Source organism: Panulirus ornatus, chromosome 34 (genome assembly GCF_036320965.1).
Source record: "Panulirus ornatus isolate Po-2019 chromosome 34, ASM3632096v1, whole genome shotgun sequence".
Classification (NCBI taxonomy): Eukaryota; Metazoa; Arthropoda; class Malacostraca; order Decapoda; family Palinuridae; genus Panulirus; species Panulirus ornatus.
Genome location: NC_092257.1, coordinates 5947160 through 5964819, shown reverse-complemented (window position 1 = coordinate 5964819; position 17660 = coordinate 5947160). Strand labels below are relative to the sequence as shown.

General features: G+C 41.2%; 1 protein-coding gene across 4 annotated transcripts in view; it reads left to right on the top strand.

Moving 5' to 3' along the window:
- The first annotated feature begins 8262 nt into the window (after positions 1-8262).
- The window catches only part of LOC139759800 (uncharacterized), a 57606-nt gene continuing 48208 nt past the window's right edge, over positions 8263-17660 (top strand). Inside the window, exons 1-4 of one of the 4 annotated variants that reach the window (XM_071682270.1) lie at positions 8263-8336; positions 11304-11372; positions 11591-11773; positions 15438-15620. In XM_071682270.1, the coding sequence (XP_071538371.1) occupies positions 11352-11372; positions 11591-11773; positions 15438-15620 (387 nt within the window). In that variant the 5' untranslated portion in view covers positions 8263-8336; positions 11304-11351. Of the gene's footprint in view, positions 8370-11303; positions 11373-11590; positions 11774-15437; positions 15621-17660 lie in introns of all 4 variants that reach the window. The other 3 variants (XM_071682268.1, XM_071682269.1, XM_071682271.1) reach the window with 3 other exon arrangements.

Sequence of the window (17660 nt, the reverse complement as noted above, 5' to 3'; positions counted from 1 at the left end):
GGCTATGTGGTCAGGTCAGCTGAGGCAGAGAAATGGTGGTTCTGAGGCTATGTGGTCAGGTCAGCTGAGGCAGAGAAATGGTGGTTCTGAGGCTATGTGGTCAGGTCAGCTGAGGCAGAGAAATGGTGGTTCTGAGGCTATGTGGTCAGGTCAGCTGAGGCAGAGAAATGGTGGTTCTGAGGCTATGTGGTCAGGTCAGCTGAGGCAGAGAAATGGTGGTTCTGAGGCTATGTGGTCAGGTCAGCTGAGGCAGAGAAATGGTGGTTCTGAGGCTATGTGGTCAGGTCAGCTGAGGCAGAGAAATGGTGGTTCTGAGGCTATGTGGTCAGGTCAGCTGAGGCAGAGAAATGGTGGTTCTGAGGCTATGTGGTCAGGTCAGCTGAGGCAGAGAAATGGTGGTTCTGAGGCTATGTGGTCAGGTCAGCTGAGGCAGAGAAATGGTGGTTCTGAGGCTATGTGGTCAGGTCAGCTGAGGCAGAGAAATGGTGGTTCTGAGGCTATGTGGTCAGGTCAGCTGAGGCAGAGAAATGGTGGTTCTGAGGCTATGTGGTCAGGTCAGCTGAGGCAGAGAAATGGTGGTTCTGAGGCTATGTGGTCAGGTCAGCTGAGGCAGAGAAATGGTGGTTCTGAGGCTATGTGGTCAGGTCAGCTGAGGCAGAGAAATGGTGGTTCTGAGGCTATGTGGTCAGGTCAGCTGAGGCAGAGAAATGGTGGTTCTGAGGCTATGTGGTCAGGTCAGCTGAGGCAGAGAAATGGTGGTTCTGAGGCTATGTGGTCAGGTCAGCTGAGGCAGAGAAATGGTGGTTCTGAGGCTATGTGGTCAGGTCAGCTGAGGCAGAGAAATGGTGGTTCTGAGGCTATGTGGTCAGGTCAGCTGAGGCAGAGAAATGGTGGTTCTGAGGCTATGTGGTCAGGTCAGCTGAGGCAGAGAAATGGTGGTTCTGAGGCTATGTGGTCAGGTCAGCTGAGGCAGAGAAATGGTGGTTCTGAGGCTATGTGGTCAGGTCAGCTGAGGCAGAGAAATGGTGGTTCTGAGGCTATGTGGTCAGGTCAGCTGAGGCAGAGAAATGGTGGTTCTGAGGCTATGTGGTCAGGTCAGCTGAGGCAGAGAAATGGTGGTTCTGAGGCTATGTGGTCAGGTCAGCTGAGGCAGAGAAATGGTGGTTCTGAGGCTATGTGGTCAGGTCAGCTGAGGCAGAGAAATGGTGGTTCTGAGGCTATGTGGTCAGGTCAGCTGAGGCAGAGAAATGGTGGTTCTGAGGCTATGTGGTCAGGTCAGCTGAGGCAGAGAAATGGTGGTTCTGAGGCTATGTGGTCAGGTCAGCTGAGGCAGAGAAATGGTGGTTCTGAGGCTATGTGGTCAGGTCAGCTGAGGCAGAGAAATGGTGGTTCTGAGGCTATGTGGTCAGGTCAGCTGAGGCAGAGAAATGGTGGTTCTGAGGCTATGTGGTCAGGTCAGCTGAGGCAGAGAAATGGTGGTTCTGAGGCTATGTGGTCAGGTCAGCTGAGGCAGAGAAATGGTGGTTCTGAGGCTATGTGGTCAGGTCAGCTGAGGCAGAGAAATGGTGGTTCTGAGGCTATGTGGTCAGGTCAGCTGAGGCAGAGAAATGGTGGTTCTGAGGCTATGTGGTCAGGTCAGCTGAGGCAGAGAAATGGTGGTTCTGAGGCTATGTGGTCAGGTCAGCTGAGGCAGAGAAATGGTGGTTCTGAGGCTATGTGGTCAGGTCAGCTGAGGCAGAGAAATGGTGGTTCTGAGGCTATGTGGTCAGGTCAGCTGAGGCAGAGAAATGGTGGTTCTGAGGCTATGTGGTCAGGTCAGCTGAGGCAGAGAAATGGTGGTTCTGAGGCTATGTGGTCAGGTCAGCTGAGGCAGAGAAATGGTGGTTCTGAGGCTATGTGGTCAGGTCAGCTGAGGCAGAGAAATGGTGGTTCTGAGGCTATGTGGTCAGGTCAGCTGAGGCAGAGAAATGGTGGTTCTGAGGCTATGTGGTCAGGTCAGCTGAGGCAGAGAAATGGTGGTTCTGAGGCTATGTGGTCAGGTCAGCTGAGGCAGAGAAATGGTGGTTCTGAGGCTATGTGGTCAGGTCAGCTGAGGCAGAGAAATGGTGGTTCTGAGGCTATGTGGTCAGGTCAGCTGAGGCAGAGAAATGGTGGTTCTGAGGCTATGTGGTCAGGTCAGCTGAGGCAGAGAAATGGTGGTTCTGAGGCTATGTGGTCAGGTCAGCTGAGGCAGAGAAATGGTGGTTCTGAGGCTATGTGGTCAGGTCAGCTGAGGCAGAGAAATGGTGGTTCTGAGGCTATGTGGTCAGGTCAGCTGAGGCAGAGAAATGGTGGTTCTGAGGCTATGTGGTCAGGTCAGCTGAGGCAGAGAAATGGTGGTTCTGAGGCTATGTGGTCAGGTCAGCTGAGGCAGAGAAATGGTGGTTCTGAGGCTATGTGGTCAGGTCAGCTGAGGCAGAGAAATGGTGGTTCTGAGGCTATGTGGTCAGGTCAGCTGAGGCAGAGAAATGGTGGTTCTGAGGCTATGTGGTCAGGTCAGCTGAGGCAGAGAAATGGTGGTTCTGAGGCTATGTGGTCAGGTCAGCTGAGGCAGAGAAATGGTGGTTCTGAGGCTATGTGGTCAGGTCAGCGGAGGCAGAGAAATGGTGGTTCTGAGGCTATGTGGTCAGGTCAGCTGAGGTTTGTGTGCACGGAATCTGTGTCCCCGTGTATGCAAAACCTTATCTTAGGATAAGGATAAGGTAAGGTTTGGCAAGGATGGAATGGCTTAGATGTAGCAAAATTGGTTCAGAATCATCGTTTAGTATTGGTAGTTAGATACTAGTAACGGTAGAAGTGGTAGGTAATCGTAGACAGTATGAAGTTGGTTTGAGATCATATAGTGAAAAGATTGTAATGAGTCATAGCAAAATGATAGGGTAGTAGTAGTGGCAGTTCCAAGTTATATATATATATATATATATATATATATATATATATATATATATATATATATATATCATATTTTAGAAGTAGCAAAGACTTGTATTTTGACCTTTATATTCATGTAGTTGTAGTTTTCATTTACGTTAAGTTTTCCATTATTCTTTTTTAATAATTTGTTATTAATTGACAAATATCTCTGGCCGAACATCGTCTGAGATGCTGAAGGCAAAGGACGCAATGCTTTTTGCAAGAGGATACGCAAAAAAAATATATATATATATTTGCATTCCTATGAACTCTGGCCATGGTTTGCTGTAGCGGTTGTTCGTATAACGAAGTGCGTTATATAGAAGGTCGAGGTGGATTGGAGAGTGTCTTTGGAAGCGAGAGCCGATGACCGAACGCCATTGCTTGCTTGTGTGGTAATCACTGCAGAGCAATTTGCTTCAAGTAATTTTTTTTTCCTCTCCCAATTAAATGGGATTTTCAGTTATGAGAAAAAACAAACATTTTTGGCTTCAAATTTAGAAAAAAAAGACAAAAGAAGTGGAAAGATGCAGTCTTGTATCAGCGATGTTGTCATAATGATCAATGTAAGTTGTGCTCCAAACTTCGTCTTGTTTGAGAGTGAGTGTCGATGTGTACCAATTTGTCACTGAAATCATGTGGAATTCACGCTTCATTGAGCCTTTCTAACTCTGCATGGCCTCATCTGAAACTGACGACTTGTGTTTAACCTTAGGAAAAAAAAAAAAAAAAAAAAAAAACGAGAGGGGAGGATTTCCAGCCCCCCGCTCCAAATAACCTAGATAGATAACATAAATATACCTAGGTTTATACACATTGGAAACAGTAACTGGATCTGTGCATAAGGATAATTATATTCCCAGGACACAGCAAACTGCTACCATTCGTTATGAACCGAAGAAAACAATGTTTTTTTTTTTTGTTATTGTCACCATAAAAAGATTATACACGAACATTTGTGTTGAAAATCTTTTAACGACCGGAATAAATTCTAATCTTTCTATCTCAAGACAATCTCAGTGGTGGATGTCTGTCACAAAACCATGTATTTACATAATTCTACAGAAACAACATTAATATGTGGCAATTCAGTTCTTTAACTTCATGTCTCCCTTCAACATTAAAGCCACTGCCGGATCTTGAAATATATTCTTAAAGTGCACAGATCACTGATAGACGTGTGTCTGTACTGGCAACAAAATATTTGCATTCAGGAAGTGTGATCCATCTTATAACCCCATCTACCATTGATAACAGTCCACAATATATATCGATGGTGCTGACGAGTTTAAATACATGTTACCTTAAATAAAGAGAATCGTTTTGATTTGGTCATTTTGACTTCGTACAATCTATAACTCGGCTAACTCTATATTCCCTGATATCTAATACTAATAACACTATAATTCACCTTTTCTAAACAATGAATATCATACAGAATACATGAGGTTACAATAAAGAGTTCAAAGGATCATATTAACAATATCACCACCAGTATATCAGTAAATTCTGAAAGAAAGGAAAAAGAATTACGATTGTCGAACACAGTTCTTCACAGTCTGTCTACTCTGTGTGCGTGTGTAGTCAGGCAGGAAAGCACGGGAGCCATCATGCAGTGAATACCAGGTACAAACAAGGTTAGGCAGCAGCAGTGCCTGGTACAGGAGAGGTGGCATTGCGCAGAACATGAAGGTAATTAACTCTAGCTAGAGAGTTTGAAGGCGTGAGGTGTGGTTCTACTTGTCAGTTACGTAGCTTAGGTCGATTGAGAACTGCATAAAGAGATGTTGGAGGTGAAGCTTCAACTAGATAGTTCTAACAAGAACTTAAAAATCAGTAACTGGAACCTAATAATGGAGGTGGACTATCCGTCTATAAGTCTAAACAAGCAGTTGCGCACCTTAAACACCAGCAGGAAGAGGACGAAGACAGTGGTGGTGGTGAAGTGTGGTAGAGGGCGTCTGTGTATGGTTGCTGGGGGAAAGCAGTGTGGCGGTCTGCCGGAGGAGGTCCACACGGCCATGGGGGTGCTCTGTCCTTCCCATGGCGACTCCTGCTGCCCGGGGACCAGCTGGTCATGTCACCAATGGAAACAGTAGTGAAGGTAAGCCACCATGAGCTGTAGCCCCATCACCTTCCACACGGAACATGGTGGGTTATGGTACGAAAGACGTGTGACAACAGCAAGAATAGACGTGTCTGTGTAGGTTACCACAAACCATAAACATGAAAAAACTAAAATAGATATCCAAATATAATCCAGAATAAAGAAAAATATATGAATAACCTCTCAAGCACGACTGTACGACCAGTAGAGCAAGACTTACGACCCTTGAGCTCGACGGTAAGACCGTTTAGTATGACGGCCTGGCAAGACTTAACCAGTAAGGGTCAGACAAGGGTCGTGATGTCGTGCTTAAGGGTCGTATGGTCATGTATACAAGGGTCGTAAGGTCGTGCATAAAAAAAGGTTACGTTAGAATGAATATTAGCTTACTCGGTTCACCCTGACGGCGAACAAGACGATCACAGCTCCAGCGATGGCTGGCAGGATGCATTCGTGTAGCACTTCGCGCAGCACCAGGTCCACCCACTTGTAGGTCTCCCAGCGTTGGCTCCCAGGTAATCTCAGCATAGGTGTTGCCTCAACTGCCACAGGATACACTTCCATGTCGAGCCAGTGATGGACTAAATGGCCGCGCGTACCCGCTGCTGAATATATGATGACACAGCACAGGAACGTGCTAGGCTGTGTAGGGGATGGGATTAGGTTATTACGTTCTTCATTTTATGGACTGATATGTGTATGTGTGATTACCTACATGTATACACGAGGAGGGAGTCTAATCCTACATGTATACACGAGGAGGGAGTCTAATATATTAAGGTTTCTTTCTCAGTCACATAACTATTTCTATTTCAAAGCTTTTAAATGTGCTGATTTTTATTAGTTCCACTTATGAATAATCCATCAATCTATTCGTAAGGAAGTGTTTTATTAGATTTTTTACTCTGTGTATTCTATAGTTGATGATTCTTTTTACATTTATCAAAGAACTACTCAATTTCATCATGGACGAATCTAGTTAAGAAAGTGCAAAATTATCTTGTATCTTTATCTTCATTACCTCAGCGTCAACTCCCTGTGACTCATCTCTTCCATACCTTCTCTAACAGATCTACTACGTCTCTTCAAGTAGGTTGACCAAACTAATGATTCATACTACGAGAATACATTTCTGAGCCAATTCATGTAACCTGACTTTTTTTTTTTAGACTATTAATTACATCCAAGCGTCAAGTTCTTACAAAAAAAATTTGCCACTAGGGGACATTTCCGAGTCTGTGGCGTAGATGTCACTTAAATGGTATATTCTTGTCATCTTGTGTCCCTGTGTCGCACACTTAACCCATCGTCTATTGCCAGACAGGAGTAAGGCCAGTAAGGCTACTGTAGCCTGTCACAAAGCATCGTAACTAACAAATAGCAGTGCAACGGACCACTACCTCCTTCATGGCTGTTGTCCTCAGCTATGGTGTACAGAACTACATGGAGTCGCTAACCCAAGCCTTATGGAGCAAAGCACAGAGGAATCCGATATACGGTAGCACATCCCTTGCCAAAATGGTGCTTGTGTGCCCGGCAGAGTCAAAATTTCATCATTGCGTCCTCTCGTCCAGCAAGTTTTTCTTTTTTTTCATATTGATTACCAATGAAAGTGTTGACGTCAGTGACTCAGAGCAAAGGGGCCATATGTCTGCTGCTTTACACCTCCTCCTCTCCTCCTCTCCTCTCTCCCCCCGAGTCTCCAGTGAAGGGAATCTGTCAGTCAGCACGCGAAGTATATAGCAGTGAGGCCGTGGCCCTGCTACGTACGCCGTGGCCTTCACCCACCCGAAGGAGACGTCGTCGAACTCGGGTTAACGACCGCGTCACGTACTACGACTGGTGGTATACGTAGTGTTCACATGTGCCTCAGAGGATCTGTTATAACCTTCAAGCGAGTTATTGTTATTGCCGTAACTACAACCAGAACCTTGCCACAGTCCGTAGCTGCAAGGGGTGTTGTGGTGTTCCCATCCCTCACCACAACACCACCGGGTGTCCATCTTCTAGGTTTACCCCCTCAACAGATGCCCAATTGGTGATTAAATTCTGTGTGAGATAAAGTGGACATATTCGAGTATGAGGGTGGACGAAGTTATCATTGTATGTTTTCCTGCCATCATAAACATGTTATATATCATTCCAGCGAAGGAAAAGTCTTCTGATGCCGTTGTGTGATGTCCTCTATGGTTTTAAAAAAGAAATGCGACCTCTTCATCCTTTAGGACTAACCCATTGTAATGTACTTTAAGGTCTCACAACAAAGCTTCAAAAGTATTTGTGCATAGTTCGCATTCAGAGCCGACATGTGTACATATATGTTTCCCCTAGTTACCTGTTTGTGCTTAGGGGGGTAGGGAGCTATGTACTCGTGGGGCCCCATCTCTTATCCTTGTTATTCTAGAACTTAATAGTTACCTAATGTCAGTCCCATTTACTTGTTACTGGTTTAGCTTGTTCCACGTAAATTCCCTACCTTGAACGGTTACCTAAAAGATTAATGACAATTAACTTACAATAAACAAGATTAACATACGATAATCACGTTTAATATCTCAGGTAAGATAAAAGGATCTTTTTTATGAGAATAATTTACAAGAACACACTGTATCGCTGTATCTTTGAGGCTACAGGTATGTGAGTTCTTATGTGAATTACGGATGCCTTGATTTTAGCAATATCAAAAATTGTATCACTGAATCCGTTTTATATGTAACACCGTAATTTAATACTGTAAAAGTTATCGCTACACTTAAAAATGGAGCTCTAGTAACTAAAAGAAATCCATTTGCAAATTCTATTTACATCGATGTTATAATCGCGGCGTCTATTGAGTAAAATGAATTATATAATTATCCGTAGCTCGTATCGCCAACACAAACAGCCCCTCACTCTTGTGCAACATCTGGTACAGTTGAAACACATTGCTGAATCTTTACATGAATTGTCTTTTGACAATGTTCATTAGTTTTGTATCATTATCTGCAAATAAATTATATCAGAATATAGTATACTTTTTGGATTATCATAAAGGAAATACACTATGAATATATTCATTTTCTTCAATCTATGTTTAAAGTAGTTATATTATTTCGTTGGTATGAGAAAAAAATCTAAACGTAGAGGATAATACGATGTTTATACATTGCTTTAGATTACACAGATAATCAAAGTAATTTTGTTGGTCTTAAAAGGTTAAAGAAAATGAGCGCGACTGATACTTTGAATCTACACCAAAGTCAACAATGTGTGACTTAATTACTCAGCGTCCACCCAGGTATTGACTAGTGTTTACTAATTTTGGTGTTTGGTTAGTATTATTCTGGTTAGTTGTGTACATATTCTCGTACATATGTGATTATGTTGGTGTAAAGATGCTTAGAGTGGTCCATATAGGGTTGATCCTGGTTACTTAGAGTGCAGTTAACAAGTAAAGAGACACCGTGTTTTATCCCCCTGTATTAGATCTTCCTGATAAGACATTGTTCTAGTTTCACTTGACCCCTATCTGATGGTGTTTGCTTTCGGCAGACCTTTGCTTGAGCTCTTATCTGACATGTCTGATTTCCATCATTACGGTATTAGTAACTACTAGTCTTTGGAAGCATAGAATTGTCAACATGGTGCTACCTCGTCCCTGAGACCGGTATATCATAAAATTAGTGCCCGTGATTTAATTGTCATTTCCTTAACCATTTAAGCACATTGATACTGCTCTTTGTTATGATAGCGGGCCTAAGCTTTGACCTTAGGGTTAGGTCGAAGGTCACTGACGCCTCCTTACCCTCATGGGTCATTGACGCCTCCCTACCTGCGGGGTCATGGTCTAGGATTTTTATCATATTCTCTAGGGTTAAGAATAATGATTTATGCTGCTTAGGGAAGTTTTATTTCGTTACTGTCAACGGAAGTTATATCAGTGGATGCTGTTAATAACACTTTTTTACATTACGGTCTCATGAATCTAGAAATGCTATCAAAAATACAAGAAATGAATGTCATAAAATTGTATACATCTCCTAAAGCAATGGAGACATGTGGAACAAGGATAATGTGGTATCAGTAGCTAATATATAGAGAACTGAGTGCTGTCGAGCGAAACATTTGAACATTAGACTTTGTATTGCATTCCATTATATTGGTACCGTTATTTGCTGTCATAAGTTTGTCGTTTCGCCCTATGTAAGTTGAGGCCCATATCACTCAGTTGTTTTATTTTTTGATATGATCTTTTGTTTCTTATGAGAGAAATTGATTTTCACTCGACATGCTCATTTTCCGAGACTGGAAATCTTGGTGCCATGTCGTTTAGTTGAAGATTACGAAACAGATTTATGAAAATGCTTACAGAAAAGAAATAGGTTGTTGTAATGAACATAGATTTCATTAGTACACTGGGTCTTCTGTAGTATTACAGGTCTATTTCACTGACTTTACTGCAATCCTCTTGAATTTTGGTGGTATTTGGTGTCTTGTAATTCTGGTGGTATTTGGAGTTCACTTTTTTAGTTAACTTTTTTAGTAATCTGTCACAAATTGGATTCATGTTCTAGCTTTAGCATCGTTATTCTTTTTGTGTGATTGTTGTGTGGTGTGTAAATAAGGAATTGAGATTGTGGTTTTTGTACTATCACCATGTTTATAATTCAACAATAACCCAGTTCTGAAAGACATGATGGAGAGGTAAAATTTAAGATACCGATAAAATTTGAAAACAAATATAACGTCTATATGAGTACTTCAGATGGCATGTAGGGTTAGTAACGATGAAGTTACTTGTTATTGAGGAAATGCACTCCACTGGATGGCACAATACAGCATGAGATTTGAGAGGTAAACATTGAGCTCAGGTGTCAATAGACTTATTAGAATCTGACCCTACGTGGGAGATATTAGTTTGTGCATGTCATAGGAGGGACACCTATAGCATTCTGAAGTCATTTTCTTGGGCCTCACGCAAGCACAAGGCCCTTTCATATTACTATCCTGTAGATGGCTGCAACAGAACATTAGTCTTGTGCTTTGTTCAGACTCTGTAGAGTTTGATTGGTTGTATGCGGATCCTCCTTTTGTAGGAAATCAATCCCTTCATGTCGTTAGACATTTCTAAACTCATCCAACATGCAGTATTTGAAAGACGCAAAGTCAGTCATGGGCTGATTGATACATCATGGCAGCAGATAGGTTGTACATATGTCTATGAATGATGTGGAATGATGGTAGTGTATATAGAGTGTGAGACAAGTGTGAATGGGCCTGATGTATGTATGACAAGATAGATTATAACCTTGTCTAGTAGCTGATTTGAGACAAGAGTTAAGCTTTGTTTTCTGAAGTTGAATACTTCAAAGAATGCTTTCCCTTGTCTTTTCTTTTTCCGTTTCATAATTCTCTGTATACTTCTATTAAGGTCTGATCTTATTGTGGACTTTTTTCCGTGACTGGAGCCCTCAACATAAAAAAAATTCGCTTGATTACCATCCACTAAGGATTTTAGCATTTATTACCATGATTCTGCAGTTTTACATTTATTAGTCGCACAATTTTTATAGATAGTTAGAGATGTATTTGCTGTCTGAAGTCTGATTTGAAATCATTACTAATGTTGCAAAACTCATACATTAAACTGAGCAACACACACCTGTCTTCCATGATGAAATATTCTCTATCGTTTAATGGTCATCAGGCAGTTAAGAAGCACATGAAAAAAATCCAGAAGAAACTAGGCAAGTGCACCATTTTTTTTTTTTTTTTTTTTTTTTTTTTTTTTGCTTGTCGCTGTCTCCCGCGTTTGCAAGGTAGCGCAAGGAAACAGACGAAAGAAATGGCCCAACCCACCCCCATACACATGTATATACATACGTCCACACACGCAAATACACATACCTACACAGCTTTCCATGGTTTACCCCAGACGCTTCACATGCCCTGATTCCATCCACTGACAGCACGTCAACCCCGGTATACCACCATAAAAACTCTTATTTGTTTTCATTAAATTGATGTTTTTTTTGTTCAGCCATGAACTGAAATGAAACCTCAATTTTTGTACACCAAAATATGATCAGAAACTTTTTAGTGACAAACTAAAGTTAGAAATACATACCCCAAATATGCTTAAATGGCTGGAATTATCAAAAGGCTCTTCAGTGAGTAACACTGTATGTATTTATTCATTGACCTCCCAATATCCCTCTTTTTCTAAGCCTTGCTTACATTTGTAAGTTTTCATTTCATTTTACAGGCACTATGATCCAACAGTAATAGGAAGTGAGGATTCTGCTCAATAACAATGGATGGGGATGACAGTGTGGTAAGTATGTGTGCATTTTTTTGTTGGTTGATATCTATAAAGTAGGTCACAGCAAAAAAGAATGATAAAAAGAATTAGAATATCGATATGAAAAATTGTTAAATACCAGAAATGCATAGTTTTTGTTTGTTATTTCATCTGTTGTAAAATTTTGTTTATGTTATGATGCCCTGTGCTTGTTATAAAGGTTCATTAATGGAGCATTTTCATTTTGATAGGTTGAAGATGAATGGACATGTTTACGTCGAAGGTTTAGCATTGAAGGGATGGAATGGGAGACACTGGATCCTAGTTCACGAACTCTACATGTATGGCACTGGGTAGTGGATGCCGAAGCTAATTTAAAAGCAGCCCGCCACATTAATGACAAACTGAGAAGACAGTATGACGAGGAGAAAGTGGTAAATATCTTATGAACTCATTATAGTTTTACCTTGAATTTTGAAGCCATAAAGTGTGACTGCATTATGATTGTGTATCTTTGCCATGAGTCTTTCATATTTTGAATGTAGCATTATGTGAGAGAAGGGTTAAATGGTGTGGAATCAACCAGTTAATGTAAGCAGATATGCTGTTATCTAATCTGAATTAAAGGAGGAACTAGGCAGAACATTTTGTTACTTTGATGTGTTTAGAACAATGGTACATAAGTGTAAGATTAACATCTTTGTGTTTGAAGATGATCAGTTTAATTGTAATACCAGTGTGACTGGGTAAGAATTAGATGTTGTGAAGGAGGAGGATATAGAAGTGATAGTCAAAGAGGATGGCAGTAGGAAAACAGAACTCACATGAAGTGAAGATGGAGATGCTCTGATAGCCCAATGAATGAATGGAATGTAGATTGTGAAAGAAATTTGCATGATGATTTATTTGTATTAAACCATGTATGGACATAAAACCTTGATATGTATAGGTATAGATAAAGATGAATCACTTCAACAGTATGGTATTGCATAGAAAATCATTAGCAGTCATAGTTATGTAGAATGTCTGGCAGGTATGAGATTAGTGATGAATTTAGGATGATATAGCTTATGAGATGAAGGTATGTAAACCTTTAATGTTTTCACTGTGAACCCAGTCTTTTCCACTTTGCAATTTGCTGTGGATCAAAGAAAGTTGCCAGAGACTATGACCCTCACTAATACAAAAGAAAATGAGGAGTTTATGGGCTTGATTGCTCTCAAGATGCCAGAGGGAGGAATATGTTGTTATGCTGCCACAGCGAAGAAGACTTTACAATAGAGTTTATAAGGAGTTTTTCTCTAATTCTTATTGATTAAACGGAAGATAGATATTTCTTTGAACTAATCTGTGCTAACACACCGAAAGTGCTTACACAAACATGTTTTTGATGCAATAGAAATGAGGAAAATGCATATATATCTGGCTGCAATGATGGGCTGATTTCACACCCAGATGATGATGTGCTTCACCCATAAAACCAAGAGCATTTAAGTGACTCCTATATATTTCTTGTAATCAAAAAGAAGTGGAGTATGCAATTACCACTGTTATTTACTCCTGTGTTAATGAGGTAGCGCAAGGAAACGGACAAAAGAATGGCCCAACCCACCCATATACGCATGTATATACATAAACTCCCATACACCCATATACGCATGTATATACATAAACTCCCCCACATGCACATATACATACCTATACATTTCAATGTATACATACATATACATACACAGACATATACACATATACACATGTACATATTCATACTTGCTGCCTTCATCCATTCCTGATGCCACCCTGCCACACATGAAATGGCACACCCCTCCCCCTGCACGTGCTCGAGGTAGCTCTAGGAAAAGACAACAAAGGCCACATTCATTCACACTCAGTCTCTAGCTGTCATGTGTAATGCACAGCTCCCTTTCCACTTTCATGCCTTACAAAACTTTCTATGGTTTACCCCAGATGCTTCACATGCCCTGGTTCAATCCATTGACAGCATGTCGACCTCAGTACATGACATCATTCCAATTCACTCTATTCCTTGCACACCTTTCACCCTCCTGTATGTTCAGGCCCCGATCGCTCAAAATCCTTTTCACTCCATCCTTCCACCTCCAATTTGGTATTGTGCTCTCTTGTTCCCTCCACCTCTGACACACTTAATCCTCTTTGTCAATCTTTCCCCACTCATTCTCTCCATGTGACCAAACCATTTCAATACACCCTCTTCTGCTCTCTCAACCACACACTTTTTATTACCACACATCTCTCTTACCCTTTCATTACTTACGATTAAACCACATTAAACCACCTCTCACCCAATATTGTCCTCAAACATCTCATTTCCAACACATCCACCCTCCTCCGCACAACCCTATCAAAAGCCCATGCTTTGCAACCATATAACATTGTTGGAACCACAATTCCTTCAAACATACCCATTTTTGCTCTTCGAGATAACGTTCTCACCTTCCACACATTCTTCAGCACTCCCAGAACTTTCACACCCTCCCCCACCCTGTGACTTGCATCTGCTACTAAATCCACTCCCAGATATCTAAAACACTTCACTTCCTCCAGTTTTTCTCCATTCAAACTTACCTCCTAATTAACTTGTCCCTCAACTCTAATGAACCTAATAACCGTGCTCTTATTCACATTTACTCTCAGCTTTTTTCTTTCACGCACTTTTCCAAACTAAGTCACAACAACCTCTGCAGTTTCTCACCCGAATGAGCCACCAGTGCTTTATCATCAGCGAACAACGACTCACTTCCCAAGCCTTCTCGTCTACAACAGATTGCATACTTGCCCCTCTCTCCAAAACTCTTGCATTTACCTCCCTAACAACCCTATCCATAAACAAATTAAACAACTATGGAGACATCATGCACCCCTGCCGTAAACCGACATTCACTGGGAACCAATCACTTTCCTCTTTTCCTACTCGTACACATGCCTTACATCCTTGATAAAAACTTTCCACTGCTTCTAACAACTTATCTCCCACACCACATACTCTAATACCACTGTAAAGATAAGATTTTTTTTTTAAATCAGCGCCAAAAAGGGTTAAAGAGAGGGACACATTTTATAAGCAAACTTTTAAGTGTTAGGGTATTTCAAATAATGGCATCAAGGAAGTGATTTTTTTTTTTTTTTTTTTTTTGGATGAAATGTCAGAGTGAGAACTATATCTGACTGAAACTCTTAGCTTGCTGTGTGATTGAATGATGATGAAATGATCTATTTCGTTGGTAGCTTATGTTCACTTTGTCGTGCTGCATGCTGTATAGGTTGAGTGTATGCATGAGAAATCCTTGAGGCTATATGTCCTGGATTTCCTCCCCCCACCCTCCATCAGGAAATGGGAATGGAATTAACAGATAAATAGAAATAGAATATTATACCTTTCTAATTCAGTTGATCAAGACTATTATTGTAGTTATAGGAGGTTCTTTTCTGCCAGATATAATGCTGTTAACTCAAATTGTGTTTTTTTATGTTTTGTTAGTACAGAGAGAAATTCTGTAATCCAGTTTATTTCGATTTTTTTCAATTAGATCTTCCATTTTACATTCTTACTTCATGCAGTGTATATTCTTACATCACTGTTGATTCAAGACAAACTGTTTCTCATGTGATTTATGGTTAAGGTCACCAGGAAGATCCATCCAGACACAACATTAGCAGATTAATTCAAGTTTACTCTAACTTTTAAACAAACTTCCTGCATATTCCATATGATCCTTACTAACTATATCCACAGTATCGTCTTCTGATGTGTGCATATTCATGAAAATCCTCAAAATTTATTTTTCTTATAAATTTGTACTCAGTTGGCATTTTTATCTGCATCTTATATTAATTTCATGTTAGGTATTCTCCAAGGAGAGAAGGAAGGATCTGTTATAAGGCACTGGGTAGCACATTATCAGGTCCAGTACAATATGTGTACCTGATAAATTATAACAGTGTTGAATGTCATATCTTTTATAAGGTAACTCTTTTCATATTCAGTGAGGCATGACACTGAAGTGCAGCAGAAAAGCTGACAAGAATTTTTCAAGTTATAAGTAAACTTTGCTTCAGGAACTGGAGAAATATACTGAACACTTGCGTGCCAAATGTGAAGAACGGGTAAAAGAACTTGATGATGAGGTAAGAAGCTTGAAGGAGGACTTAGAGGCACTACTGGCTGGGACACAAGCAATTTCTACCATGCTTTTAAGTGAGGGGTTAGATGATATGGCTCAGAGCTCACTAGGAGAACAGGTATGTGTATCTTTCATACTGCATAGAATTGGGAGACTATTGTGAGAAATATATTTTATTATTATTTTTTTATTATACTTTGTCGCTGTCTCCCGCGTTTGCGAGGTAGCGCAAGGAAACAGACGAAAGAAATGGCCCAACCCCCCTCCCCATACACATGTATATACATACGTCCACACACGCAAATATACATACCTACACAGCTTTCCATGGTTTACCCCAGACGCTTCACATGCCTTGATTCAATCCACTGACAGCACGTCAACCCCGGTATACCACATCGCTCCAATTCACTCTATTCCTTGCCCTCCTTTCACCCTCCTGCATGTTCAGGCCCCGATCACACAAAATCTTTTTCACTCCATCTTTCCACCTCCAATTTGGTCTCCCTCTTCTCCTTGTTCCCTCCACCTCCGACACATATATCCTCTTGGTCAATCTTTCCTCACTCATCCTCTCCATGTGCCCAAACCACTTCAAAACACCCTCTTCTGCTCTCTCAACCATGCTCTTTTTATTTCCACACATCTCTCTTACCCTTACGTTACTCACTCGATCAAACCACCTCACACCACACATTGTCCTCAGAATATCTCATTTCCAGCACATCCATCCTCCTGCGCACAACTCTATCCATAGCCCACGCCTCGCAACCATACAACATTGTTGGAACCACTATTCCTTCAAACATACCCATTTTTGCTTTCCTAGATAATGTTCTCGACTTCCACACATTCTTCAAGGCCCCCAGAATTTTCGCCCCCTCCCCCACCCTATGATCCACTTCCGCTTCCATGGTTCCATCCGCTGCCAGATCCACTCCCAGATATCTAAAACACTTTACTTCCTCCAGTTTTTCTCCATTCAAACTCACCTCCCAATTGACTTGACCCTCAACCCTACTGTACCTAATAACCTTGCTCTTATTCACATTTACTCTTAACTTTCTTCTTCCACACACTTTACCAAACTCAGTCACCAGTTTCTGCAGTTTCTCACATGAATCAGCCACCAGCGCTGTATCATCAGCGAACAACAACTGACTCACTTCCCAAGCTCTCTCATCCCCAACAGACTTCATACTTGCCCCTCTTTCCAAAACTCTTGCATTTACCTCCCTAACAACCCCATCCATAAACAAATTAAACAACCATGGAGACATCACACACCCCTGCCGCAAACCTACATTCACTGAGAACCAATCACTTTCCTCTCTTCCTACACGTACACATGCCTTACATCCTCGATAAAAACTTTTCACTGCTTCTAACAACTTTCCTCCCACACCATATATTCTTAATACCTTCCACAGAGCATCTCTATCAACTCTATCATATGCCTTCTCCAGATCCATAAATGCTTCATACAAATCCATTTGCTTTTCTAAGTATTTCTCACATACATTCTTCAAAGCAAACACCTGATCCACACATCCTCTACGACTTCTGAAACCACACTGCTCTTCCCCAATCTGATGCTCTGTACATGCCTTCACCCTCTCAATCAATACCCTCCCATATAATTTACCAGGAATACTCAACAAACTTATACCTCTGTAATTTGAGCACTCACTCTTATCCCCTTTGCCTTTGTACAATGGCACTATGGACGCATTCCGCCAATCCTCAGGCACCTCACCATGAGTCATACATACATTAAATAACCTTACCAACCAGTCAATAATACAGTCACCCCCTTTTTTAATAAATTCCACTGCAATACCATCCAAACCTGCTGCCTTGCCGGCTTTCATCTTCCGCAAAGCTTTCACTACCTCTTCTCTGTTTACCAAACCATTTTCCCTAACCCTCTCACTTTGCACACCACCTCGACCAAAACACCCTATATCTGCCACTCTATCATCAAACACATTCAGCAAACCTTCAAAATACTCACTCCATCTCCTTCTCACATCACCACTACTTGTTATCACCTCCCATTTGCGCCCTTCACTGAAGTTCCCATTTGCTCCCTTGTCTTACGCACTTTATTTACCTCTTTATATTTATTTATTTTGCTTTGTCGCTGTCTCCCGTGTTA